Source organism: Diospyros lotus, chromosome 1 (genome assembly GCF_014633365.1).
Source record: "Diospyros lotus cultivar Yz01 chromosome 1, ASM1463336v1, whole genome shotgun sequence".
NCBI lineage: Eukaryota > Viridiplantae > Streptophyta > Magnoliopsida > Ericales > Ebenaceae > Diospyros > Diospyros lotus.
Window position 1 is genome coordinate 43,593,441 of NC_068338.1, and position 27,647 is coordinate 43,621,087.

The 27,647-nt window shown below is 36.6% G+C and overlaps 2 protein-coding genes across 11 annotated transcripts; both read left to right on the forward strand.

The window, feature by feature from the left end:
* Positions 1–424: 424 nt before the first annotated feature.
* LOC127799718 (uncharacterized) lies at positions 425–21,158 on the forward strand. 10 transcript variants are annotated; one of them, XM_052333947.1, is made up of 9 exons: positions 468–564; positions 3,468–4,006; positions 4,334–4,605; positions 9,869–9,954; positions 13,647–13,848; positions 13,988–14,043; positions 14,215–15,930; positions 18,105–18,264; positions 18,695–21,158. In XM_052333947.1, exons 5-9 carry the CDS (start codon positions 13,746–13,748, stop codon positions 19,384–19,386), a joined length of 2,727 nt encoding a protein of 908 aa, XP_052189907.1. In that variant the 5' UTR covers positions 468–564; positions 3,468–4,006; positions 4,334–4,605; positions 9,869–9,954; positions 13,647–13,745; the 3' UTR covers positions 19,387–21,158. The 10 variants fall into 10 exon arrangements, with proteins under 10 accessions (XP_052189936.1, XP_052189940.1, XP_052189907.1 ...); XM_052333957.1 differs by having other exon boundaries at positions 13,683–13,848; XM_052333976.1 differs by lacking the exons at positions 3,468–4,006; positions 4,334–4,605 and having other exon boundaries at positions 425–564.
* LOC127799755 (uncharacterized) lies at positions 19,394–23,314 on the forward strand. The gene is made up of 2 exons (XM_052333986.1): positions 19,394–19,538; positions 21,650–23,314. Exon 2 carries the CDS (start codon positions 21,751–21,753, stop codon positions 22,897–22,899), a length of 1,149 nt encoding a protein of 382 aa, XP_052189946.1. The 5' UTR covers positions 19,394–19,538; positions 21,650–21,750; the 3' UTR covers positions 22,900–23,314.
* The last annotated feature ends 4,333 nt before the right edge of the window (positions 23,315–27,647 follow it).

A 27,647-nucleotide genomic window follows, 5' to 3' on the forward strand; every position in this document is an offset into this window, starting at 1 on the left:
ATGTTTTTCATATTTTGACGAGAAATTATTTTTAGCAACCAATCTTCAAACTTTCTTGTATTAAGTTTATATATGAAAAATGTTATTGGTATATCATAGTGTATATTTTGGGGTACATAATGATGTTTTAATGTTTAAAATGTCCTCACCTAGGGTCTGAGACGCAATAAGGTGAAGGGTATTTATATCATTTATATATATTATGTATCTCAAAATATACATAAATGATGTACAAGTAACATGACTATTTATATAGACTGACTTTTTGTGTTAATTTAATAAATATAGATGGATAGTTTTGATGATTTGATTTACAAATTTTTCTTGAACGTGGACCCAAACGGTTTGGGCCGACAGGGGAGCATTTCATGGGCCCATTTGGCTCAATTGCTGGGCAGGTGTTTTTGAAACATAAAAGCACGCAAAAGTAACCGCACGAGCAACCACAGAGCGCGAGAGAGAGAGAGAGAATCTGAATCCGGACGAGGAAAAAGCTCGAGGTTTAGTTCACATTTATTTATTCTGGTTCAGTAAGATGCGAAGATCGGCTTCTTCAGCTTTACGGTATTATTCCAACGTTTATATGCTGCGCAACACCAAACCCTAACACTTCCTGAAAGTTATTCTTTGCATATATCTGTACATGAGCGTGCACTGGTTTATGCTTTTCGCATACACATTTTGGTGAAACAATAGAGGTTTCTTTTGAATTTTCAGCTGTGCTAATATCTGCATTGTATGAATTTGTGAGCAGTAGCATCGTAGCTCAAGTTCCTGGTTCCCTTTTACTTTTTAATTGTTTGGTTGCTGAGAAAGTCAGGGCAGATAACATAGTTTAAGAAATGTTGATTTGCGTATTAAGAAATTGAATGACAAAATAAATGAGGGATAATGGAGTTCCATCCGTTACCAATTGAGGCTCTAAATACCCATTTATCTCTTTTCTTCCAAAATAACCTCTTTTAAGTGGTTAGCATTTCGTCCGTTAACCATGGCTTTTGCCTTTGAAGATATAGTTTCTTGACCTAGCACATGGAATATGCTACATAAGCGGTGAAACTCAGTAAAGTGGTTCCAAAGCGAGTTTTGAGGCAAGAAGAAACTATCATTTATTATGCATGAGTAGCAGAACATCACATACCAACTTATGAACATCAGTAATACATGCTCGAGATATGGTCCAACACAAACAAATTATGTCCATGCTTCATGCTCAAAGAGGAAAACATAAAAATGGAGCCTGCCTCACACAAACAATACATATCTAAGCACAATTCTTGCATTTCTCTCAAGCTAAAACCATTATAGAACACGGTATTGCCTTTAACCTTTAAAAACTTCCTTGAAGGAAAACCTGAAGTTGCATTTGGTGCCTTCTCACCCACTAAATTCCCGGGAATGCCATTCCCAACACTATTGTTCCTGGGAAAGTAACATTGTTGCGTTTGACATGCATGAGAAAGTATGAATTCAAATATTGGGAAAGTAACATTGATGTGTTGGTATTTTAAGCACTTTCCCAGGAGAGTACTTGAAAATTCCAAGAATGCCCTATAATAGAAATTTATTAAGTACTAACAATTCAAAATATCACATATAAATGAATAGATAGCAAACTAACATAATACCAAAAATGCAAAACAACATTTTTATTATTTTTCCTCGCATCTTTTCCTTCTCCCTTTTCTTTTTCTTTTCTTTCTTTCTTTCTTTTCTTCTACATTTTCCTCTTTTTCTCTCATGTTCTTATCCCTTCTATAGTGGTTGCAGTACTAGGGGTTTTATGGTCTACTATCCCTTTCTCTTTTCATTATTTTATTTTAGCCACTAAATATGCACAAATACACATGGATAACAGGAATGCAGAACGCTTACTCCTAAAATTTTGGAATGTGGTTGCTTATATGGGCCAATTAATTGAGACAAGAAATGAATTAAGCTGTAGTTGTCCCCAACTGAGATAAACATGGCTTAGAAATAGAAAAAACCACGTAATCTAGTTCATATGTAATGAAATGGAAAAAAGAAATAAACATGGATTAGAAATAGAAAAAAAGGCCTTAAAAAAAAGGAAATAGGAAAAGGAACAAAAAATTACATAATCTAATTCTAAAGTCATGAAGGGTGGGAATCTGATTCTTGCACTTTGTTTTCTTGTTCAGGGGGAAACCTAGTCCCTGCCTTGTGTTGTTATTTTTATGGAATGTAACTCTTGAACATAACACACACTGGCAGTCCCTTAATCTGATGGGGTTTTGCACAGAGGCAATAGGACATATTTCTTGCTGTGGCATGATGCATGTTCCTTTCGTCTAGCCTATTGCCTGCACACTTTTGTATTGCATCTTCTTTCCGTTATATATATGTTAATGTGCATTGTGGTGATACCTAAACCAGTCATTTGTGGATCTAAAGGTAATATGTTCCGCAGATATTTGTAATCAATCGTTTATCATGTCAAAATGGATCTATACTATTCATTTGTAAAAGTGTGGATTATTGGAAAAAATAAGGCATGTGTTTGGATAATTTGTTAGACCCCACAATAATGTATTACTTATTTGGCACAAATTGTTTATTTCCTCTCTTCGTGGTTTAAAGGAATCCCTCCTTTTTGCCATGTTTATCTATGATTTTTGGGTTTAAACAGTTAGTTCTAAAGGTTTTTAACCTCTTTTATAAAGGGTTTGCCCCCTAAATGGTGGCATTTTGTTTAGTTGATATTTAGTTATATATAAAATCAATCTAGTTTTAGTATTGGCAAGCATTGATGACGCAAATAGCCTCTAACTTTACTTAATGCGCAACTTATTTTTTGGCATGGCTGCATTGTAGTTTGATGTAATTTCTGTAATAAGTTGGGTTTTACTAAGTTGTAAATCATGAGCAGGGTTTTAAACATAGGTGGATTGCTGTTCTTGAAACCACTTTTAACAATAATCAAACAACAAATTAATAGTCCCATGTTTTGGACCTTCCCACATCGACTAGGCACTAGGAAATGCTTTTCCTTATAAGTTTGACTTTCTAAGATAGAGATTGCTTGGCCTAGGCCGGTAGCGTGGGCTTGTAACCTAAGCAGGGGGCATTAAGGTGGTCGAATAAGCCCCTTCCCCACAATTCATTGCACGGATGAAAAAAGGATCACAAAAAATCAGTAAAATCCAAAAAAAAAAAAAAAATTGAAAATACGAAAACGAAAAAAAGATTCTTGGGGCTTAAACGACCACCTTTTTTTTTAACTGTCATGAACATCCAAACCTCCTACAGTTTGGGTCATTTTCATGGTGACCCCCTGTGAGTTAGTTTTAGCTTTTAAGGTTTGCGGTGGTTTATTTATTTTTTTTTATCAAAGACCTCCCTTCCATTTCTTATTGCATTAAGAAGAGAAGTACAAAATTCTCTCTCTCTCTCTATATATATATATGTTGTAAGTGAAGCTTCAAAAACGGCACCATTTCTGGCAGGGGCAGGAGGGTCTTTTTGGCAACCCCTATGGCTGCCCAAAACGGCAGCGTTTTGGGCCCAAGGTGGGCCAAAACGGCAACCTCCCTGCCGTTTCATTTGGCATGCTGGTTCTTGTCTTTTAGCCTGCCTCTCTCCCGATCGTTGATGCTCTGCTATTTCCTTTATACGACTCGATCTCCACCGCTTGAGTCGCCTTTATATCAGCTACAGTCTCCTCGGGATCGGTAGAGCGACGGCCTCCGATTATCTGTTGCATTAGAGTTTGTTCTGATTATTCTTTTGTTCTCATTCTCTTAGTTTTTGGATGTTCTTTGTTTTTGCTCTATTCTCTAAGTTGTAAGCTTCTAACCTTAGATTGTGGTTATGGGGTCGAGCTAATTTTCAGAGGGTTTTTCGTTGTACAATGAGATCAGAGAGTTGTTGTTTTTGGTTTTGTAATCGGTGGCTCGCTGGCTGTAAATCTTTATCCCTATAGTGCAGTGAACTCTCTTTGTCGGAGCTCAACGTGGACGTAGCCCTCTTTAATGGGTGAAGCACGGTAAATCTCTTGTGTTTATATTTTGTTCATTATTTTATGCTTGTTTATGGTTCTCTGTCCATTCTTTTGTATATGTTTTTGGTTGCTGCTATTTGAGTATTAAGGGGGTTGATTAGGGTTGAGCTTTCGACTCCTCCCAACACTATATATATAATTATGTATATATATATCTACACACACACACACACACACACACACACACACACACACGCATGCACACACAAATTCAACCCTGATACATACTCTTTTTACAACTCTCTCTCTCTGCAACTCTCTGTCTAAACAAGCTGCAATTTTTTTATCCTGCTTTTGTCTGTCCCTTTCCAGAATTAGAACTCCCAGACTGACCAGAGAAACCTTGCTCCATGTCAATTGGGCTTCGAGTTCATGCCTCCTTCATATTCTAGGATATCAAAAGATGATTGAACTCTGGTTATTAGGAACTCCAAGCTTTGGATCTGGTGGAATCTGGTGTTGTAAGGTTTACTAATTGGACTTGTGTCCCCTTGGCGACACTGCAGCAATGATGCATCCCTGTCGAGGAAATCCAAATGGGTTTATTCTTACCCCCACTGGAAGTAGTAAAAGGCTATTATAAGGTCAGAGTTTTTTACTTATTAGCTGATATCTCATCTGGTACATTCACCGGATGAGCAGCAGGAATATGTGATTTTGCTGTTGAATTGCATTTTTGCTGGATCCACAGAATATGTAATTCATCTTCTTGCTGCTCTATCTATGCTAATGTGCTTTGTGATGATACCTCAATCAGTCATTTGTGGACCTTTAACGGTAAGATATTTTGCAAATATTGTAATCAATCATTTTTCATGTTGGGATGGAACAACACTATTCACTGTTAAAAGTGTCCATCATTGGAAAGAATAAGGCATGTGTTCGGTATTTCCTTCAACATTGCGATACTGAATTATGTGTTAGACATGAATTGTTCAATTCCCACTCTTTGTGGTTAAAGATGACCTTCCTTTTTGCCTAGTTTATCTATGCCTTTTGGTTTAAACAATCTATTGTAAGGGGTTTTGACCTCTTTTATAAGGGTTTGCCCCTAAATGGGGATATTTTGTTTTGTTGATATTTCGTTTTATATATAATCAATCTAGTTTTAGTATCAGCAAGCATTTATGCCACAAATAGCCTCTAACTTTCACTTAATGCACAACTTTTTGGCAAGTCTGCATCGTACATTGATGTAATTTCTCTAATAACCTGGATTGTACTTAGTTATAAATGGTGAGTAGGGTTCTAAACCTAGGTGGATTGTTGTTTTGGAAACCGCTTTTAACAATATTTGAACACAAATTAATAGTCCCACACGTTTGTGCCTTCCCACATCGACTAGGCACTGGGACATGCTTTTCCTTAAAAGCTTGACTTTCTGAGATGGAGATTGCGGGCCCGGGCTCGGCAATTCGGGCTTGTAACCTAAGCAGGGGGCATTGAGGTGGTCGGATAAGCCCTTCGCCACAATTCATTGCACGGATGAAAAAGGATCGCAAAAAATCAATAAAATCCAAAAAAAATTGAAAAACTGAAAAAAAAAAAAAAAAAGATTCTTGGGGCTTAGACGATCACCTTTTTAAGGGTCACTTTCATCCAAATATCCTACAGTTTGAATTATTTTCATGGTGACCCTCTACGGTTTAGTTTTAGCTTTTAAGGTCTCTATGTTTATTTATCTTTATCAAATTCAACCCTGATATACTATTGTTTTACAGCTCTGTCTCTGTACAACTCTCTATCCAAAAAGCTACATTTTTTTATCCTGCTTTTTTTCTGTCCCTCTCCAAAATTAGAACTCCAGGACTGACCGGAAGAACCTCTCTCCATGTCAATTGGGCTTCGAGTTCATGCCTCCTCCATGTTCTAGGATATCAAAAGATGATTGAACTTTGGTTATTAGGAATTCCGTGCTTTGGATCTGGTGGAATCTGATTGTTGTAAGGTTTACTAATTGGACTTGTGTCCCCTTGCAACACTAATGGAATATGCCTCTCTCAACACTCTCAAATCCACCCAGCGATAATAGGAATTGAAAACAGAAAATATAAGCAATAAAAAACAGAATGAAAATAAGAACAAGAAACAATCAAACCACAAGCAATAGGCGCGGATTTATCCTGGTTCGGTTTCCTTTGAGAAAACCATATCCAGCCTTCAAACACCCATTCAAGCAGTCTTTATTTCCAGACAAAAGATCAGTACATCACAGCCCTCATAGCCCACAAACCCTGATTACAATACCACACTGTTTCCCCAAGAAAAAACCCCAAGACTTGCAGACAGTCTTCCTTTCTTGAACAATGCCTTGCATTCATAATACAAAGGACTAGAGCACTCACAGAATGATTCCCCCTCAGCATGCGCCTTGCCCTCTTATTTATAGAAGAGGCGGACACACTTAGGCAACTAACTAACTTAGGGAAATTACATGTTAACCCCAACAAAATGTACTAATTACACTTTACCCCTAGCTGCCTAATTTCGTCAGCCGAGACTACTCCTTCACGCTTCTTTCCGGTTCTGCTATCTTCTAGGACAAAACTCGAGACAAACTTCAACAGGTTTATTCTTACCCCCACTGGAAGTAGTAATAGGCTGTTTTGGGGTCAGTGTTCTTTACTTATTTAGCTGATGTCTCATCTGGTACATTCACTGTGCGGCCAGAATATGGGATTCCACTGTTGAATTGCATTTTTTGCTGCATCCCCATTAGAATGCCACAATAATTTTTAGGGTTTTGGTGCCAATGGGGAAACTGTAATTGAAATTTCTTTGTTCTTTTCTTGAGAATCTGAAAGCTATTAGTCCTGTTGCCTCTGGAATTTGAGTGCTAGCAGGAGTCAGATTCTTACACTTTGTTTTCTTGTTCAATGGGAAACCTAGTCTTTTTTTTTTTGGATTATTATTTTTTGGAATGCAACTCCTGAACAAAAAGACATATTGCAGTCCCTTAATCTGATGAGATTTTGGACACAGAAAATAATACATGTTTCTTGCTGTGACACGATACATGCTCCTTTCCTCGAGCCTATTGCTTACACACTTCTGTAATTCGTCTTCTTGCTTCTGTATCTTGTTAATGTGCTTTGTGATGATACCTCAATCAGTCATTTGTGGACCTTTAAAAGTAAGATACACAAATACTTGTAATCCATAGTTTTTCACGTTGGGACAGAACAACACCTTTTGCTGTTAAAAGTGTTGATCATTTGAAAGAATGAGGCATTTATTTGGTATTTCCTTCAACGTCGCAATACTGAATTACTTATTTGACATGAATTGTTCAATTCCCACTCTTTGTGGTTAAAGATGACCTTCCTTTTTGCCATGTTTATCTATGCCTTTTGGTTTAAACAGTCTATTCTAAGGGGTTTTGACATCTTTTATAAAGGGTTTGCCCCTAAATGGGGATATTTTGTTTTGCTGATATTTCATTATATACAATCAATCTAGTTTTAGTATTAGCAAGCATTAATGATGCAAATAGCCTCTAACTTCCACTTAATGCACAACTTTTTGGCAAGGCTGCATTGTAGTTTGATGTAATTTCTCTAACAAGCTGGATTCTACTCAGTTATAAATGATGATAGGGGTTTTAAACCTATCTAGATTTTTGCTTTGGAAACCACCTTTAACAATATTTGAATACAAATTAATAGTCCCATGTTTTGCGCCTTCCCACATCAACTGGGCACCAGGAAATGCTTTTCCTTATAAGTTTGACTTTTTGAGATGGAGATTGCTGGGCCCGGGCTCGGCAATTTGGGCTTGGGCTTGTAACCTAAGCAGGGGGCATTAAGGTGGTTGGATAAGCCCTTCACCACAATTCATTGCACGGATGAAAAAGGATCACAAAAAATCAGTAAAATCCAAAAAAAAAAAAATTGAAAAACCGAAAACAAAAAGAAGAAAGATTCTTGGGGCTTAAATGACCACCTTTTTAAGGGTCACTTCAATCCAAACCTCCTACAGTTTGGATAATTTTCACTATGACCCTCTGTGGTTGAGTTTTAGTTTTTAAGGTCTGTTTTTTTTTTTATCAAAGACCTCCCTTCTGTGTCTATCTTCATTAGAAAGAGGAGTACAAAACTCTCTCTCTCTCTCTCTCTACACACACACACACACAAATTCAACCCTGATACACTATCTTTTTACAAATCTGTCTCTTTACAACTCTCTATCTAAAAAGCTACATTCTTTTCCCTGCTTTTTTCCATCCCTTTCCAGAATTAGAACTCCAGGACTGACTGGAAGAACCTCTCTCCATGTCAATTGTGCTTTGAATTCATGCCTCCTCCATGTTCCAGGATATCAAAAGATGATTGAACTTTGGTTATTAGGAATTCCGTGCTTTGGATCTGGTGGAATCTGAATGTTGTAAGGTTTACTAATTGGACTTGTGTCCCCTTGCAACACTGCAACAGTGATGCATCCCTGTCAAGGAAATCCAAATGGGTTTATTCTTACCCCTACTGGAAGTAGTAAAAGGCTGTTATGAGGTCAAAGTTTTTTTTTTTTACTTATTTAGCTGATGTCTCATCTGGTACGTTCACTGGATGAGCAGCCAGAATATGTGATTCACTGTTGAATTGCACTTTTTCTGGATCCCTATTTGAATGCCACACTAAGTTTTAGGGTTTTGGTGCCAATGGGACAATTGCATTTGAAATTTCTTTGTTCTTTTCTTGAGAATCAGAAATCTAATAGTCTTGTTGCCTCTGGAAGTGAGTGCTAGCAGGAGTAGGATTCTTGCCTTTTGTTTTCTTATTCAAGGGGAAACCTGGTCCTTGTTTTGGATTATTATTTTTTTGGAATGTAACTCTTGAACCAAAAGACAGACTGGCAGTCCCTTAATCTGGTGGGATTTTGGACAGAAAATAAGTCATGTTTCTTGCCGTGACATGATACATGTTCCTTTCATCTAGCCAATTGCTTGCACACTTTTGTAATTCCTCTTCTTGTTGCTGTATCTATGTTATCTTGCTTTGCGATGATACCTAAATCAGTCATTTGTGGACCTTTGGAGGTAAGATATTTTGCAGATATTTGTAATGAATTTTTTTATCTTGTTGGGATGTAACAGTACTATTTAGTATTTATTGTTAAAAGTATTGATCATTGGAGGGAATAAGGCATGCATTTGGATATTTCATTCGACCTCACAATACTGTCTCCTACTTATTTGACATGAACTGTTCAATTCCCACTCTTTGTGGTTTGAAGAAGACCCTCCTTTTCCCATGTTTATCTATGATTTTTTTCATTTTTAATTTATATAATCTTATGAGTTATCAGGGCCTTACATAAGATAAGGCCATAGATAAACATGAGCAGTGAAACTAGAATTTATGCATCTAACCCGATGTAATGGAATTAGGGCTTGACTTGTTATTGTTGTTGTTTCCTTTTTTGATAACTAATACCACATAGAAGTGAACAGAATGACACAAAGGGAGAGAAACTGTGTCTAAAAGATCCAACTGCTTGAAATGCAAGCGAATCTGGGCCTATTCATGTACTTGCTTGTTTAAATTTCCCGGGCCTATATATCTATACATTCACTAGCAGCCTACATGTTCATGGAGGTTTCTTAGAAGGGTGAATTTAATGCACTAAGGAACCTGATAAAGTTAAAAAGATTAGATAGAAGATTTTTGGTGCAGGTTAATTAGATTTTTCTGCTCATTTCTTTGTGATTCTCAATTTCATCAATTTACAGCTAATTAAGATGCTCTAGGATATTGTAAGATGAAAGAACTCTGGTTATTAAGAAGTGCTTTGGGTCACGTGGAATCTTATTGTTCTATTTGTTTGCTGACTGGACTTAGCGTCACTTTGCAGCACTGCAACCGTGGAGCATCTCTGTCAAAGAAAGCAGGATTGCTTAATTCTTACCCCCACTGGAGGCAGTAAAAATCTGTTACAAGGTCATACTTAGCTACTTATTTAACTGGTACATTTACCGGATGAGAGCAGTAATAACATGTGGATTTCACTGTTGAATTGCATTTTTTGCTTGAACCCATCAGAATGCCCCAATAATTTTTTGTAGTTTTGGTGCCCTGGGACAATTGTAGTCAAACTTATTTGTTTGTGTTGGGAATCACAAAGCTAAGGGGCTATTTTAGTTGTGAAAAACAGTTCCAGTTTTCTGGAAAATTACTCAATAGAAAATGGAAAATTAGAAAGCTTGTTCAAATATAAAAGATTTTCAAATAGAAAATGCAGATTTGGAAAACACGGTTTTTTGAAATTGATCTAAACTTGGAAAACACCTAAAATGAGATTTCCATTATTAATTTGGAGATGAAAAACGTGATTTAATAAAAAAATCCAAAATCATCTCCATCTCCTTTTCTAATAAAAGTTGCACAAAAGAAATTAAAACATCTATATCTTTTTTGGACAAATGTTCCAATTTTCTAGGTTGGAAATTAGTTTTTTTTTTTTTTTTATTTCTAACATTTGATGTGTTTTTCAAATTTTTTATGAAAAATAAAAATTAGAGATTTTTTAGAAAATTAGAGATAGAAAACTAGAAACTATTTTCTACAACCAAGCAGCCCCTAATATTCCTGTTGCCTCTTAAAGTTGATTGCTCATGGGAGTTGGATTCACGTACTCTGTCTGTTTGTTCATTGGGAAACCTAGTCCTTGCTTAATCTATAAAACACACACCAATTCTCAGCAAAACACACGCACGCACAGTCCCTTAATCTGAAGAGGTTTGGGACAAAGATAATTAGACACATTTCTTGTTGTGACATGATACTTGTTCCTTCATTCCATTATGGTTCTTATCTTTCACAATATGATCCATTAATTTGGTGAGATGGAACCGCCAGAAACGTGGCAATCTTGTCAGTATCAAGGAGATGGCAGTCATGGTTGTCAGTCGACACCGTTTGTAGTGTTACCAAACGAATAAGTTTGTACGTTTTTTTTTTTTTCCTTTTCCAAAAGTTCTGAGATTTACAAGATCTCTGTAGGAGATTAGATTCAAATATGAGTTCTGGGTACAAGTAAAAACTGGTTTAATGTGCATCACAAATGCTGCTGCCATTTATTTGATGAACATATGTAATTTGATGGTTTCTTCCCCCTGCCACTTAGCTTACTTGTGAATTGGTTTTATGTGCTTCTCCAAGTGTTTTTTCCATTTGCATTACAAATACCAGCTGCTTGATGAATCCTTTCTTCCCAATTAGCTCATGAGATTTGTGTTTAAGCCATTTGTTACCCATCACTTGCAGCTCTCTTTAATTTCCCCACTTTTTAGTCTTTTTCGTCCTTTAATTTTTATTTTATTTTTTCCATTTTGGGACTCTTCCTTTGGTATTTGTTTGGGATGCTTGATTCCAAGTCCTTGCCATTGATGCTGTTCCTGAACCTTATTTACAGATGGACTCCCCATCTCAGGTGCTTGCTTGCTCTTATACGTTGTGAAATTATTTGAACTGTTATATGCACACACCCACATATATGAATTTGGCTTAATTTTTTGTTTTATGGTAGTATTTTCCTCTTGGTTTTCTAGTATTAATGAGAAATGGAATAATTAATCAAAAAAAGAGGTAGAGGCAGACCTAAAAATACTTTGGGGGAGACATTAAAGTTTGATATGAAGTGTATGAATCTCAATGAAGATATGACAAAAGATAGAAATATATGGAAGTCTAGAATTCATATAGCCGACCTCACATAGTGGGATAAAAGCTGGATATGTTGTTTTCTAGTATTAATGAGTGGTCTCATTGCATTATATTTTATTGGCCTTTTCTCCTTTCAAATCATATAATTGTGTACAATAATTCTATACACACATTTTCTTATAGAGGAAGATTGGGTTTGAAGGCACAGTCCAGGAATTACATTCCATGTCCCTCAAATCATAACCTTAAGCCTGCATCATCTCCCGGGGAAACACAAAAAAAGAAAAAAATTACTGATGGCAAACCACCTTGCCCCCCGCTAATTTAGGGCTGTGATTGGTTTTGGAGAACAAAGATTTTTGATGGAAATTTTCTCCTCAAACTAGCCACAAATTGGGTTTGAAAATAAGTATTTCAAGTTAGTGCACCGAGCAAAAGCTGGCCTGGCCTTAGATGTGTGAAATTGGGGTTAATTCATAAAATTTTTATTGAAAAGTGATTTATGCTTGTTCGTGTGTGAGCCTTTGAGATGGTGCAGTGTAGCTGTAGCGGACAGGATGAATGAGGATGTGGAAAAACCGACCATAATGATATATGATGCCCCCCCCCCCCCCACCCCAACCACATGCCATGCCTCAAGATTTTGAAGGTTCATCCATGCATTGAACACAAAAAGGTAAAACTGCTGCCTCAAATGGTTTTTAACTTTTAAAAATTATTTTTAGAGAATTAATTTCAGAACACTTAATCTTTGTAACTAGTTTTAAAAGCTATTTTTATTATATAAAAACAAAAGTGATTGTAATAATAAAAAATATTATATTGTTTGTATTGAATAATTGCTCGACTCGGATTTGGGCAAATGTGAGAGGACGGACATAGTTTCCAGCCGCCTCTCCCATGGACACACCCATCTTGTTAGTCTGCTGGGCAAAATTAACACATGTTTTTGTACTGATGAAAATTTATCTCAAAAAAAAAAAAAATGATATCAACCATAGCCAAACAAATTTGCATTGGTTTGGGCCGTTTGGCATTTGACTGACTTGGGGGGGGTACTTGGACAGCATCAGCATGATTCATGAAGATCCAAAACATTTTTAACTTTAATTTTTATTAAAAAGTATAAAATTTAATTATTTTAAACTTTATATTTTAATTTATAGAACATCAAAATGATGTTTATAAAATGTTAAGATATTTTAAATATAAAATTAAAATGTATTTAGTTATAAAAATGGGCATGATAAGTGGGTTAAGAGTTAAGAGGTGTAAGGTAGAATGGTAAGGTGAGTGGTGGAGGGGGGCGGCGTGGGCTGAGCTGGTGAGTCAATTCCATTATTTTCAAGTTCACATATTTAATTATTATTATTATTATTATTATTACTCTCAGTCAGTCACAACTCACAACTAACTAAACAATATTTCCCTCTCTCTCTCTCTCACTCATTCGGATGTAGTAATAGATGTAGATACGTAAATGTAATGTCTCTCTCTCTCTCTCTCTCTCGTCTTCCTTGTCTGCTTCCTACACTTGTCATCACCTCTCGTCAGAAACCTAATCAATTCGTTCAAGGCACCGCAGATCTCAACTCCTCCTCCTCCTCCTCCTCCTCCTACTCTTCTTCTTCTCCTCTTGACTTGAGCGCCAGAGTAAGGAAGAACGTTCGCTGTTTGGAACTTTTAGAGGTTTCACTGCGACCGATTTCTGGTGAGTGTTTCTTTTGTTTTGGATCCGCTCGTGCTTTTTCGCTTCTCTTCGCTTTCAATGGCTCAGCCCCTACACTCGTTCGTTCATTCATTCACACTTTAGATCGTGTAAGTTTGCGTGTCTATACGAAAAATGTGTGTGTAATTTCTCCTTTGGCTTTGAAAATTTGGGGTCGTGATTCAAGTTTATGTGCTTACTGGTCTTCTGGGCGAACAGAATAGAAGAAGATTTTGACCTTATTTCAGGCTTATTTCAGGAAACTGATATCTGGGGCCAAATTGCATTACTGCAGATGTATATTGAACTTTTGTAAATCTTGAGCACATTTGTGTTTTGGGGTATTATTGGTGAGGAAATGGATATTGAGCAACGAGGGACAAAGGGAGGTTTCTTTAAGTTGTTTGACTGGAATGCCAAATCCAGGAAAAAGCTGTTCTCGAACAAGTATGAATTGCCAGGTAAAGGTTTCCTTATGATCCTCGTGTATTCTGAACATGTCCTTATGCATTTGTTCTTGCACTTTTACTGTTCACTAGCTTGTTTGTTTTTCTTTCTAATAACGCTGATTATTTGTTGTTATGGGTATGCTTGATGCAGCTGTCCTAAAGCAAGGAAGTGAAAATGTTACAGAAAATGGAATCCGCCCACACCTTGTGAGTCTCTCTCTCTCTCTCTCCCCGCACTTATTTAATAGAGTTGCATGGAGGTCTAGAATTCATGTAGCTACCTAGTGGGATTAGAGTGTTTGATTTATTGTTTTTACTTATTTATGACTTGATGTTACACCTTCATAATTTCCTTTGCTTCTATTGCCATATATTTAGGTGGGTTTACATCATAACGGGACTGGTCTGAGGGACAAAGCAAGTAATGATCATAATTTTTCTTTATCAGTGAGATGTGATGATGGATATAGAACTAGAGTGCCAGGTGTAGTTGCTAAGCTCATGGGCCTGGACTCATTGCCCAATTCAAATGGTTCTGAATCTGAATCCTCTGCTACCCCATTTTGTGACTCTCCATTCGTCAGTGATTCTCGTTCCAGAAGGTGTGACTCCAATTTTCAGATTGAGCATCACATTAAAAATGAGGTGCCAAAATTCCTAGAACCAAGTGTGCAAAAGATGCAAAACCGGACGATTGAGAGGCCTCAAATCAAAATATTACCTCCAAAATCAGCTAAATCCATTCCACTGCCCCATCATAGGTTGTTCCCTACCAAAAGTTCTGGTTTTGTCCCAACAGACAAAGTTACCTGCATAGTGGAGGCAGATGCAAAAATTATAGAGCAAGGTCCTCCAGCAACTACACCCGAGGGTAGGATGCCATGCTCTAGGCCTTCAGTTTCCTTGAGAATTCCAGATATGAAAGAGAAAACAGATACCAAACATACAGTGTCTGGGCTTCCTGAGGCATCTCGAGTACTGAAAGAGCCTAACTCTGTTATTGGTAGGAAGGTAGAGGATGGTGGGAGGAGGCTAACTGGAAATACACAACTGTCCAACAATTCTATGGGGTCACTAAAAAATAGTCATGAGAGTATGAAGAGGAAGGGATCGTCAGCTTCAATTGCAACCCAAGCAAAGGCTAATATTCAGAAAAAAGCAGGATTCATTTCAAGTAGTAATAGGAGTTCAACTAGCCAGAAGGAAGGTGATCTTGCTAAGCCAGGGCCTAATAAGAGCCAAACAAATACCCTAAAGGGTGTGCAGAAGAGGGCTTCTACAAATAGGACTTCTGATGTGCTCAGGAAGAATAACCAGAAGCGGAACTTTGTAACTAACAAAGACAGAGCAACTTCAAGAGCTTCAGTCTCCAACCAGGAGGACAGAAAGGTTCCAGCAAATAATGGTTCTGTTAGGCCTAATAAGGTGTCAAATAAGGTAAACGGTGATTCTGTGGCAAATGATACTGGGAAGGAACTTCAATCATCTAAAATGAAGACTTTTTCAAAAAAGAAGCATTCTGTTCATAAGGATGTACCTTTTGAAAAAATTCTTGCTAAGAATGTACTAATCAATAAGCAAGAAAGGTCTGAAAGATATAATATAGCAAGTGGTGGTTGCATGAACCTGGGTGCAGTTGACAGGAAAAGCAGAATGGATGTTATTTCTTTTACATTCACTTCTCCCATTAAAAGATCATTACCTGGAGTCCTGCCCTCTTGTTTGGACATAGAAAAGAATAATCATCTTTCTTCTGGTTCTTGTCATGGCTATGATACCCATGACTTAAAAAGGTTATCCTCTCTGGGATTGAGTGTAATTGGTGGAGATGCTTTGAATGTCCTCCTTGATCAAAAGCTTAAGGAATTAACATGTAAAGTTGAGACATCTGCAAATAACTTTGTTGAAGCTGAGAGTACTGCTTATTCTTCATTTAGTTTGCAAGATTCCTTTCCCAATCTCAATGTAATAAACACTGTATCTTCAGAAATTGAAAATAGCTGTCAACTTAATTGGCACGAAGATCAATCCAGCTGCCCATATGATTGCTCTTCAGTTGATAATCTTTGGCTCAAAGCTAAACAAAAGTACCAGGTAAGTGTACTCTTTTTACAATTTCATCTGCGTCCTCTTATTCTATCCTTTGTGCTACATAAATTAATATTTTCATCAAGGAGAGGCTATATGCTAATTATATTTTTATTTATATCAGGTAATTGCTCAAACTTTGTTATGAGATCTTCACAATAAACATTACTATATTTTTATTATGCCATGTGGAACATGTTTAAATCATTACTGGTAGCTCTTGGGGGCTTGGGGCTGATGGAGCTCCCCCATATTTGATATTTTGGCATAATGTGCCATCTCGTAAAGAACTTATTAGTTGTTTAGCAGAAAACAAACAATTTAACAAAAGCATTCTGAAGAAGAAAAAAATATAGGTTAACTTCCCAATGATAAATGAATAATAGAGCAAGAACTCTGAATTACCTACAAAATAATATAACTATATTAAGTGTAAGCTGTCCAGAGCATGAACAAAAACAACTAAAGAAATGATCGAGCACTCTAAAGAACTTAAGAAATACAAATACTGGTCAGTGCAAGATTGTAGGTTACTTTTCCTGTATGTTGCTCAGGTTTAAGGTCTTGGACCAAGAACCTGCTATCTAGGAGGAACTGTTCAGTTGAATAACTTGGCACATTGGTACTGGTTCTACTCTTGTAAATTATTTATTTAGAGTTCTAGAACCAAGCTGACCACTTAATATCCTTGGCACTACTAGTAATGCCTCCATACTTACTGCTAGAAATGTATTAGGGATGCCATGAATGTAATTTCTGATGATATGAGTGGCATTTCTGTATGATACCCCTTTAACTATTACATTTTTATCAATTTTATAACATCTTCAAAATCTAAACAGGAAAGTAAAAGGAACTTGCATGTTATTGGAAATAGAAACACTCCATTTACCCATCAAATAAGCATAATAAGACATCAATGTCAAACAAATAAGGGTTATTTCTAAGTAACCCCTTTATTTAAGTTCAAGTATCACTTAGTTATTTGTAAAACAGCATACATTTATACCCATTGTAACATGGAAAAGAGATAATTGAGGTTTTGAAATTGCTACATAAATAATTTAAAATTGCAATTGCCCACTTTAGCTAAAAGCATAGCTGCCAATACCATACCGAATATGGTACCAATTTTGTTGTTGGTACAATATAATACTGGTATCAGACAGTATTTGGTTACCAATATTGAACATATATGCTAACAACTGGGCAATATTGAAGCATGACCAAAAATATAAGACCATACTGACATAATAATTATTTTAAGAAGAAACGTGTGGTTGGATATAACACAGAGGGTGTACAATATAATTACTCTTCTTGTCCTTCAAGAAGTTACAGAATTGAGATGGTGAAAGAGCTTCAAAATGAATTTAGTATTACAGAAAAAAAATGAATTTAGTATTGCAATGTTACGCAGAATTTAGTTGAATTACAGAATTTGGTATTCAGATCTTCCATTTTTTTTCAAATGTAACATTGTACTTATTCACTTCTACATGTGAATGGCACTACTTTTTCTCAGTTAAACTTTTTGCAATACCTATGAATTAATAAATATAAACATTTATAAGAAGTTGCATTGTCCGTGCCAGATGAGTGTTGATGTTGCAACTTGTCAGGCAAGTCTTTGGCATGTTGAGCATACATCCTGAAATATCCTTCTTTTTTTTTTTAATTTTTTTTTAATATTTGGACACACTTAGAGAAATAAGTGGAAACATGTCTTCATTGCTTATGTAAACATTAAACAAAATGCAAGCTTAAACGTACAATTTGAATTTTTTTTGTCTCTCACCATTTTGGTATAAATACATATAAATATAAATGTATTTATAATCTAAACAATGAAAAACTATTGTTTGTTAGCAGCATCCATCCCTTGTCATGCCCTATGCTTTTGAACGTTGTGTCCACTTCTCCACATCATATTTTGTCCATGTTCTATGTCCACTTCATTTCATATTCATATCCCCTTGTCATGTCTGGATGAACACACTACACATATTCAATATTTTAGATGGATTAATGAACCATGACTGCCGTGGTCCAGGACTCTAGTGTGCTTTTCATTGTTTGGTCCAACAAACTAATAACATGCTGTTTGGTGAATTATAATAGATGTCCATGGAAATAGTTTGTGTAATGGAAATACTCAAAATTCTCTTTAACATCTTCAGGAGTTTGAGGAAATGGAAGCGCACGGCAGTGACAGCAACACCGGTGAAACTGGAAAAGGACTTGATTTTGAATATCCTAGTTCAATTTTAAGCCTTGAACCCTCTTCCTCTGGTGGAAGTTGCTGCTCACTGGATAGCAAAACCAGTTGTATTACTAATTGTAAGTCTTCATTATTTCTTTAATACTCAATGCAAGAACTGTAGTTTCAAATTCTCAAAGCTATTCAATTTCATGGATATGTTGGCATTGAGGAAACTTGGAAAATAAGTTTTTCTGGCTTGTGGGCTGACTTCAAACAAGAAGAGTTAAAATATGTCAATGTGGAGGTAGATAAATTTGTCTTGAAAATCTACAGATGGCTTAGAATAGTCTTCATTATCAATCTAATCAGATTTTAATGAATATGCGATCATACTGTGTGTCTGGGACAAAAACAAAATAATTGTCACTTCAATCAGTAGTCATCTCAAAGCAAATATGCTTTAGCAGGAACTAGATTCTTGATTTCAGTTAGCTCAAAACAATATGCAAATTTCCGCTGTTACTTTTTCTCGATAACATGCTCTAATGGAAGACCCTGCCATATCAGGCAGCAAGCACTCTTTGTTGGCAAGCACTTGCCAAACAGTCACTTGTATCCATGGGAGAAAGTGCTTACCAGGAGCAGTTGAGAAAGAGTTACCAGATTCAGCATCTTCCCAATTAGCTCCATTCATGGGTGGAAACGATATGGTTTCTACTACATTAGGTTTGATGGATGTCAACAGATCATCCAAGTCCACGTGGGAATTAGAATGCATAACAAAAGTACTATGCAGTGCAGATTTCCTTTTTGAGGATTTTATTCTCGGTCGGGTCAACAACTTGATGACTCTCAATCTCTTCGATCAGTTGGAGAATCAGAAAACTGGACTGGATGAACATGTAGAAGAGTATTTCAAGCTCCAGCATGAGGTTTTGATTGATTGTGTGAGTGAATGGCTGCAACTGAAGTGGGAAAGGCAGTTTGGCCCAAGCTGCAAGGCATGGCCCAAATGGGCAACATTGATTGAAAGGAAGCAGTGTTTGGCGGAGGAATTGTACAGAGAAATTTCTAGTTGGAGAAATATGGGAGACTTGATGGTGGATGAGCTTGTCTACAAAGACATGAGCTCCTGGTATGGGAGATGGGTCCACTTTGAAATTGAAGCATTTGAAGAGGGTGAAGAGATTCAAAAGATGATTGTAACTTCTTTGATTGATGAGTTGGTTTCTGATTTCTTGTTGATGTATAGCCATTGAAGCGTTTGTAGAGTTGTAGAGATAGAGGAGATTCTAACTTCCTTGGTTGATGAGGTGGTTGCTGCTTTGTTGTTGATCTGAAGCCATTGAAGCATCTGAAGAGGGTACTGTAAAGACTGAGAAGCGGGATCCTAACTTCTTTCGCTGATGAGGTAATTGCTGATTTCTTTTAATCTAAAGCTTGCCTGATGAGCTTTTTAACTAATTTATTACATTTGAACTGCCTGTGTACAAAATTATTGTTGCTCTATTCTTTTCTGTAGCATATGGAAGTAAAAAGATGCATTAAATCTAATCCTTGGTAATCCACATGTATAGAGACATATGGGCTTCTTTCCATTTTGATAAATGGGAATTTGTTGCGTGACTAGTTGACAATTATATAATTGTATGCTTCAAGTAAGTTATAGGGCTTGTTACTTAGAATCATGTCTGATGGTGCTAGTGTTATTATTACATTGTTAGAATAAGAGGTTTGTGTATGAACTAGGAAATATTTGTATGGAAGATGAAATTATTTCCTTTCATAGAAACCACAACATTTGTGGACTTTATTTCTCATACAAGCTAAAATTTTATTAAGAGTATTTGTTTTAGGTAGAATAGAACCTTTATAGTAAACTGCAGGTATCATATCAAGTATTTCTTGTCTTCTACTTCTATTCTTATAAGTTTTTTTGTATTCCTCTAATTTTCTGACAAAAGTATCTCAAGAGTCATCTATTAACTCTTCTTCCAGTTTTAACATATTATAAGGAATTAGTAAAAGCTATGAATTTCATAATTTAATTTTAAAATAAAAAAGTTAAAAATATTAAATAGAAATGATTATCAATTTAGAAGTTATCTAGTGGATTTCAATAAAAGTATAACTTTGATGGTACACACTAATTTTGTTTTTGCTTTTTTTTTTTTTTTTAAAGTATGAAGAATAAAAAATAATTATTCCTCAAATATTTGTAACATTAGATGACCCATATATACAGATATATATATATATAAATGTTAATATCTTGTTCGGTTGGTTTAGTGGCAACCCAAGTAGAGGCATGGGAAAACGGTACCACTGCTCTCCTTTATTGGATGGACAAAAAGCTGAGATGGGTGCACGGTTTTCTGTGTTGCCTAAAGAAGATCATTATCACTCCACTCCACTGTCCACTCCCATTGGGTTATCTTTATGAACAAAGTAGTGTGTTTATTCCAACATAAACACTACTTAATTAATATTACCATCAACTTGACCAGACCTTAAGGTTTCAATTAATTAAATATTAATTATTAAACAAACCTCGTATTAGCTGCCTAGAAAGTCAGAATCATGGGCTCAGCACAGGCATGGCATTGCTTGCACCGTATCAAGAAAAGAAAGAAAGAAAGAAACCCAGTACAGTAGTACCATCAGAGCGGGTGCATTGGAAGCAATGGTGGGCTGACTTTTTAGAGGAGCAAAATTAAAAAATGGATTGATTATTGAATATTTTGTGATTTTATTTTCTGACTATAATAATTAATTAATTCAAGCACAACCTTGAACCCAACTTGGCTCCTAGAATCTGTAAAGCTTTTGAGGGGAAAAGTGATATAGTAATGGTAATAGATAGTATTATTCTATTTGTGTAAAAAGGTCCGCAGATTTAATTTAATTAGCTAGCTGCTGCTCCACGTGAACGTGGAAAGATCCACACCTTCCAGCCTTGGGTTCCCATTGTTTTCTTAAAAAGTCAATGCTTTGCTCACGTTGTCAAGCCGACTCATTGGATTCTTTTTTTTTTTTTTTTTTTAAAAAAAAAAAACTTCTTGATGTGTTAGGTTGGTTTATTAAATAAATATTACATATTATTAAGTAGTAGAATTTTTTCCATGTTCAGGAGAATGTTAGTTATTACTAGTGGTAACGGTGTTAACTGATCCTAATTATTAAGTTGTAATAATAATTATTATTATTATAATATATTTAAGAGTTTCTAATAAACTATTAATATGAAATTGGGTTATGGTAAAAGATAAATTTTATTCATGGTATTCCTTTTTAATTAAAAAAAAATTTATGTGGTAAAATCAATCTCAAAACATTTAAGCTGAAATTAAAAGAAAGAGTGTTTCTTGAAATTAATTTTAGAACTAAGAAAGGTATTTCAGATTTCTCAAAGTTTATTATTAGTTTATTTGATATAAGCTTCTTTCCGAACTTACCGGGAATGAAAGCAGCAGTGGCATTTCCGATATAAATGCCAAAAATGAAGGTTACTTTTGTTGATAGGACCCCATCCCCCAGTATATTTTTCCGCAACGCATTCAGCGCAGCGCAAATCACACGACACTGCCCCCCTCGCTCTCTCTCTCTCTCTCTCATTCGTTGATATGGAAGACCAGCAGCTCGCAACTCCGACGTCCAGCAACGTCGACGGCGGAGACGGCTCCGTGCATTCCACGCCAGACCTCGAAAGCTCCGACACTGGCGAATCCACCGTCTTCCACGAGTCCAGCGCGCATTACGACGACGTCGACAGCACTTGCTCCACACCTTACGTCAGCGCTCCGTCGAGTCCCAGCCGCGGCGGCCTTGGCGGTGGCGGATTCTTCTATAGTGCTCCCGCGAGTCCAATGCACTTCTTGCTCTGTTCCTCTCGGACCTCTCCGAACTTCGCGCCTCCGGTGTCCGAAGCCTCAATGTCGGCCTCGTTCGAGTTCGACTTCTCAGCAAGGTTTGGGATTGGAACCACAGGTTCGGCGTTGGCAGGATCGATGAGCTCGGCTGACGAGTTGTTCCTCAACGGCCAGATCCGGCCGATGAAGCTCTCAACGCACCTGCAGCGGCCTCAGCTGCTCGCTCCGCTTCCGGATCTGGACGAAGTTGAAGCCGATTCCGAGGCTACATTGGACAAAGCTGAGAGGAATGAGCCACGAGGACGAGAGGTGAAATGGCGAGATAGGTCTCTGCGGAGAAGAACCAGATCTATGTCTCCTCTAAGAACGTCGTCGTTTCAGTGGCATGAAGGTGCTGAGGAACGAGCACAGACTGAGAGCAAGAGGAACAAGGAGGAACTGGCGTCAACTGAAACAACGCCATCCTCGTCGAGGTCGTCCTCGGTCAGCCGTAGCTCGAGGAAGTGGGAGTTATTGAAAGATTTTCTGTACAGAAGCAAAAGCGAAGGAAGGAACAACGGCCACAAGTTCTGGAGCTCAATATCGTTCTCGCCAGTGTCCAAGGAAAGGAAGACAGCAACTGAGTCGACTGCAACTGAGACAAAGAAGGTGAAGCAGAGTCAGCCGAGTGTAAAAGAGCCTACATCGAGCAAGACGAAGAAGGTGAAGCGTAGGAGGGCAGTGCCACCACCGTCGCCGCATGAGTTGCATTACACGGCCAATCGAGCGCAAGCAGAAGAGATGAGGAAGAAGACGTTCTTGCCCTACAGGCAAGGCTTGCTTGGCTGCTTAGGTTTCAGCTCAAAGAGTTACGGTGCGATGAATGGACTTGCTAGGGCTTTGAACCCTGTTTCTTCCGGGTAATAAATCTGTCCGTGGGGACTGTTCTGGTTCCGAAGCGAATTAATGTATAGATAATAGGATTTACCCTCTTTTCTCCACTCTTTTTTACTTTGCTTTTTCTTTCGTTTCTTTTTGTAATATTTAAATTTGGGACTTGGCCTCCTGTTTTGTAGCTTGAAAACAGGCAGGCTCTTGGTTCTAGAGATTCAGATTTCGTTCGAGCTAATGGAAAATATTCCACGTCCTCTTGCCTTCCCCCATTTTCCTTGTAAACTATGTAATGGTATGAAAGTTGAAACTAGTCCATGCTCTCTCTCTCTCTCTCTCTAGGGTCTGGGCTTCCCCATTTTCCTTTGTAAAGATGTAATGATATGAATGAAAAACCAATTCATGTCTTCACGATCTCTCTCTCTATATATACACACACATTTATATATATATATATGTATGTATGCATGCCTAATGCGTGCAAGTCTTAAAAATGTGTGTATGTATACAAGTTTGGTGGGTCATAATTGTGGCGAGGGAGGGGAAAGGCTACTCTTCAGTCTTCACCTACTGTAGCACTTTTTAAGTAGGAAATGGTGTTTTTTTTTTCCTTTCTTTGCAGAGGGTGTTTGATTGTAAGTATAAAAAATATTTTTTAAATAATTATTTTTTAAAAAAATATTAATTAAATGTGTTTAATTGACTTAATTTTTTACTTAAAAATTATTATATTTTTTAAACTTTTAATATTTAATTATAATTATTTTTCATAAAAATAATTACATATACACATAGAGATAATCAATAACCTAATATACAAATTAATAATCAATTACATAAATAATTAAATATTCACATATTCAAAAAATAAATCAAATATACATATATAAAATATTCAAAAAATAAATCAAATATATATACACAAATATACATATACCCAGCAAAAGGACGAATGAGCTGTTGTCATTGGCCGCTATAACCATAGCTTGTCGTCACTGGTCGTTGTTGCTATCGTTGTTCACCCATTGATCGCTCATTGTCGCTCTCGCTCGCCCTTTTTCTTGCTCACTCTGTCGTTGCCCTTCTTTCGCTGAAGATTCAGATCTTGGGAGAAGTCAAAAATCAAAACAAGAGGATGAATGAGTGATCAAGAGTGAAGAGTACGAATTGCCTAGAAAATTTATTCTCTCCTCCCCCTCCCTGGTCGGGAATTTCTTTTCTAGCAAAAGTGAAAAAATGCCATCACATGACCAAAAGTTAGAATTTAATTTACCTAAAAAATATAGCTAATCAAACACCTCAAAAACTAGATTTTAGATAGAAAATTGCCATTTTTTATTAAAAATATGGCCAATCACATAGGCCATTAATGTTTCTAAATTAAGATATGGTAAGTGTTATATGTATTTCCCGCATCACCCCGCATGGGCCAGACTCGGTCCGATAGACCGGCCCAATCATCCAAGGCCAAGAAGGCCCGGACGACCTTGTCAAGGAAAGTTCAGCCTCCACCAAAAATCCAGAACTCGTAAAGCGAGCATATAGCGAGCTCCCGATAATCCCCCAACGAGCTCCAAGCAATCGACTAACGAGCTCCTGAAATATCCTCCAGATCGCTGGACCATCCAGGTCGCCGGACTAAAACCTCCAGCTCGCATGAGTGGCAAAGCTGCTGAAAAGTCAGAGGTAGGGTCCGATCACTTTATCTGTAACAGCCCATGCCCCTCGTAATGAGGATCCCACTCCCGGTCTTGTGAAGGCGATAAGAACTGTTTGTCCCCCATTATACAATCACTGTATTTTTATATGTTATCTGAATTGTAAAAGCCCATCAGTATAAATGAGAGTCAAAGAGACTATGAGGGGCAGGGACAGGAGGAATAATCAGATACCGCCACTCTGAGAGAATAATCAGACTGCGGTCGTGGACTAGACATCGTTCTGGCCGAACTACGTAAAGATTCTGGTGTACACGCTTGGAATTTTGGGGGGTTTTTTCCTTTCTTCTCGGTATTTTTGGATTGACTCACCGCGGCCCAAAACAAATCACGGTCGGTCGAAATTGAACGTCGACAGTAAGCAAAAAAAGCAAAGTATAAAAAATATTATAATATTTTTTTATTAAATTTATTTGATAATTTTTAAAAAATAAATTATGTAATTTTTTATTTTAAATTATTCAGATAAATTTATCTTTCTTCCCTCTATATAAATTTATTTTGGACCTTACAAATAAGAGAAAATAACTTATATATTTTTCAATGTATTATGAAAAATTAAATAAATAATCTGATAAAAAACTTAAAATATTTTTCAGTCTTATCTTGATTATTCCATATCTTGCTTAGGAAAATATTTTAATATTATCATAATACAACTTTATCTTACTTATTTTAATAAACATTAGCTAAAGAAGGTAATTTTGAAATTACATACTAATTTTACAAATATAAATTATTTCATCCAGATATTTATTTTAAAATGACAGAATAAAGTTGTCACTTATTTTTAGTGTATAATTCTAATTAGTTTCATGTTTTTCTTGGAATGACCACCTTTACATGATTTTCGGTACTCGTGCCTTCGATTACATCAAATGAGATAAATTGTAGGTTGGGTCTTTGGTCATTCCCTAGGGCGAAAATCGAACTCGCAACCTATTGAATTGGTATCAACATATTGCTCATCTGACTACTCGACCAATGCCCTAGGGGCTTAGTTTCTTGTTTTTCTTTGGTAGCATTATTGATTGGAATTTAATATTATAATTTACTTATGTGCAAATAATAATAAAAAAATTAAAAAAAAACCTAAAATAGTGTTATTTTTATGGGCTTTTCGTATTTTCGATGTTCAGAATTAGTTAACCGTAATTCGTAGACCTGCAATGAGAAAATAAGCCAAAACGCAAAGAGAGACAGTAGAAAGTATACGATAAGTTTTTACGTGGTTGACCATAACGATGCCTACTTCATAATTATTCTTTGGATATTCCGGCAAAGTAACAGTATATTATTTTTGTTGTCCTCTCTTTACAATGATATTTTTACCCTTATTTATAGTGAGTGGTGTCTACAACTACATAAAATTTGAAAATGGAAGGATGACATCATGGAGACAATATGTTCTCATCAATTCTATAAAATCGAGAGTAGGTTCCGTATTACTAGGGATCTAGTTTGCTTTAGATAAAGTAGGTGAGTCTCTATCTCAGGTTATTCAGTAGCAATGTTGTTATGTAAATTGAACGATTAGGCCAGCGAACTGGAAGTATTGTTGGGAGCTCGTTTGGTTGGTTGTGGGAGTTCGTTGGAGCTCACTTGGTTCCGCAGTCTGAGCTCGGGTCTTAGCGATGTGCGAATTGTTCTGGCGAGCTCAGATTTGGGCTTATTGGACTTCTAGCGATTTAACCAGTCGACTAGACTGTGTCCAACCCATAAAAAGTGGTATGAGAAATACCCATAATACTTATAAAACTTTTGGGTGAATATTGCTCTTTTATAGCTTTTTAGGATCATAAAACAAAGTAATGCTATGTAATCACACAACTTTTATATAAATAAAATAATCCAAATAATATAAATTCTTATATCCAATAATCATATATGAAAAGAAACGTTTACTAAAATAAATTATAATTGTAGAAGTATTGTTACCATGCTATTTTAATGGCTTTGTTGCATTCCTAGGAATAATAAGACATTCCCTTTTTAAAGAAAAATTTCTACGTGGCTGATGTTTATAGTAATAGGTCTCTTTCTGCAACCTAAGCTTCATTTAGGAATTAAACAGGGACTCATCAGGATTGTCTGAAACAATGATGGAGACTATTGAAGCAAAAATGAATAAATAAAAATTGTATTAGAATTGGTTTCTTTCTGCAAACTAGGCTTCGTTTAGAAATTAAACAGTGACCCATTTGGATTCTTGAACCAATGATGTGATCCACATGGTGTAGGACCAGAACCCTGTTAGGTACAGTAAGGCCCTATGGAATGGAACCACAGTTGCATGAAGGACTCCCACCACACATGAGCAAATCATCAGCGGCAAATCAAAGGACCTTATAGCAGTTTTTGTTTGTATCTTATTGGGTTAACCTTTATCGTGATGCATAATGCAGATAACTGATGGGATGGTTGTTAGGATTCTTGTGGAGGAGACGATAGAGAGGATCTATTTACTTACTTTTTGCTTGTGTCGATGCTTGCTCGCTCATTGGGATTGGAAGTTTGGATAACAACTACAAGAAGTTGATATTTGTTCCTTCATGTTATTTTCTTTTCTTGATTTGGCTTTTGGCATATGAACAAGCAGAGGTATGTGATTTGCAAGGGGGTGGGAGGCTTGTTATCTCAGTTTCAGGATCATGCTGTCTCCATAGACATTGACATAAAGAAGTCTGATAAAGCCATTGACTTGATATTAGATACCTGCATATGTTTCTTCTCAAAAAAAGCTTATCCTCCGTGCAATTTGGGTGTTGATCACCTCTTGGGGGTTGAATTTCAGGACCACTTCTAAAAGCTAATGTTCCCACAAGCGGGCGGGCGGCCGTGCGTGTGTGATTTTTTCTTTATATCTTTTATTTATTTTTATTTTTTTTTGGGTGGGGGTTGGGCACAAAGTTACAAGGTGCAGAAAAGCTTGATTAAGTTGGAGAGTATCAAGTATCAACCATCAAGGTTGAAGAAGTGAATTACAGAAGCAAGCAGGTAGGAAATCAAATTAGGCTGAGAGGGGGAAGAAACAGACATACATAGATGATGTGTAAGGCTGGA

What these genes read in the sequence shown, in the direction of transcription:
- LOC127799718 (XM_052333976.1), top strand. Translation starts at nt 13,746, where the DNA reads ATGGATATTGAGCAACGAGGGACAAAGGGAGGTTTCTTTAAGTTGTTT. An exon ending in GAACAAGTATGAATTGCCAG is followed by an intron (nt 13,849 to 13,987) that starts GTAAAGGTTTCC and finishes TGCTTGATGCAG; the next exon opens with CTGTCCTAAAGCAAGGAAGT. An exon ending in AAGCTAAACAAAAGTACCAG is followed by an intron (nt 15,931 to 18,104) that starts GTAAGTGTACTC and finishes TAACATCTTCAG; the next exon opens with GAGTTTGAGGAAATGGAAGC.
- LOC127799755 (XM_052333986.1), top strand. Translation starts at nt 21,751, where the DNA reads ATGGAAGACCAGCAGCTCGCAACTCCGACGTCCAGCAACGTCGACGGC.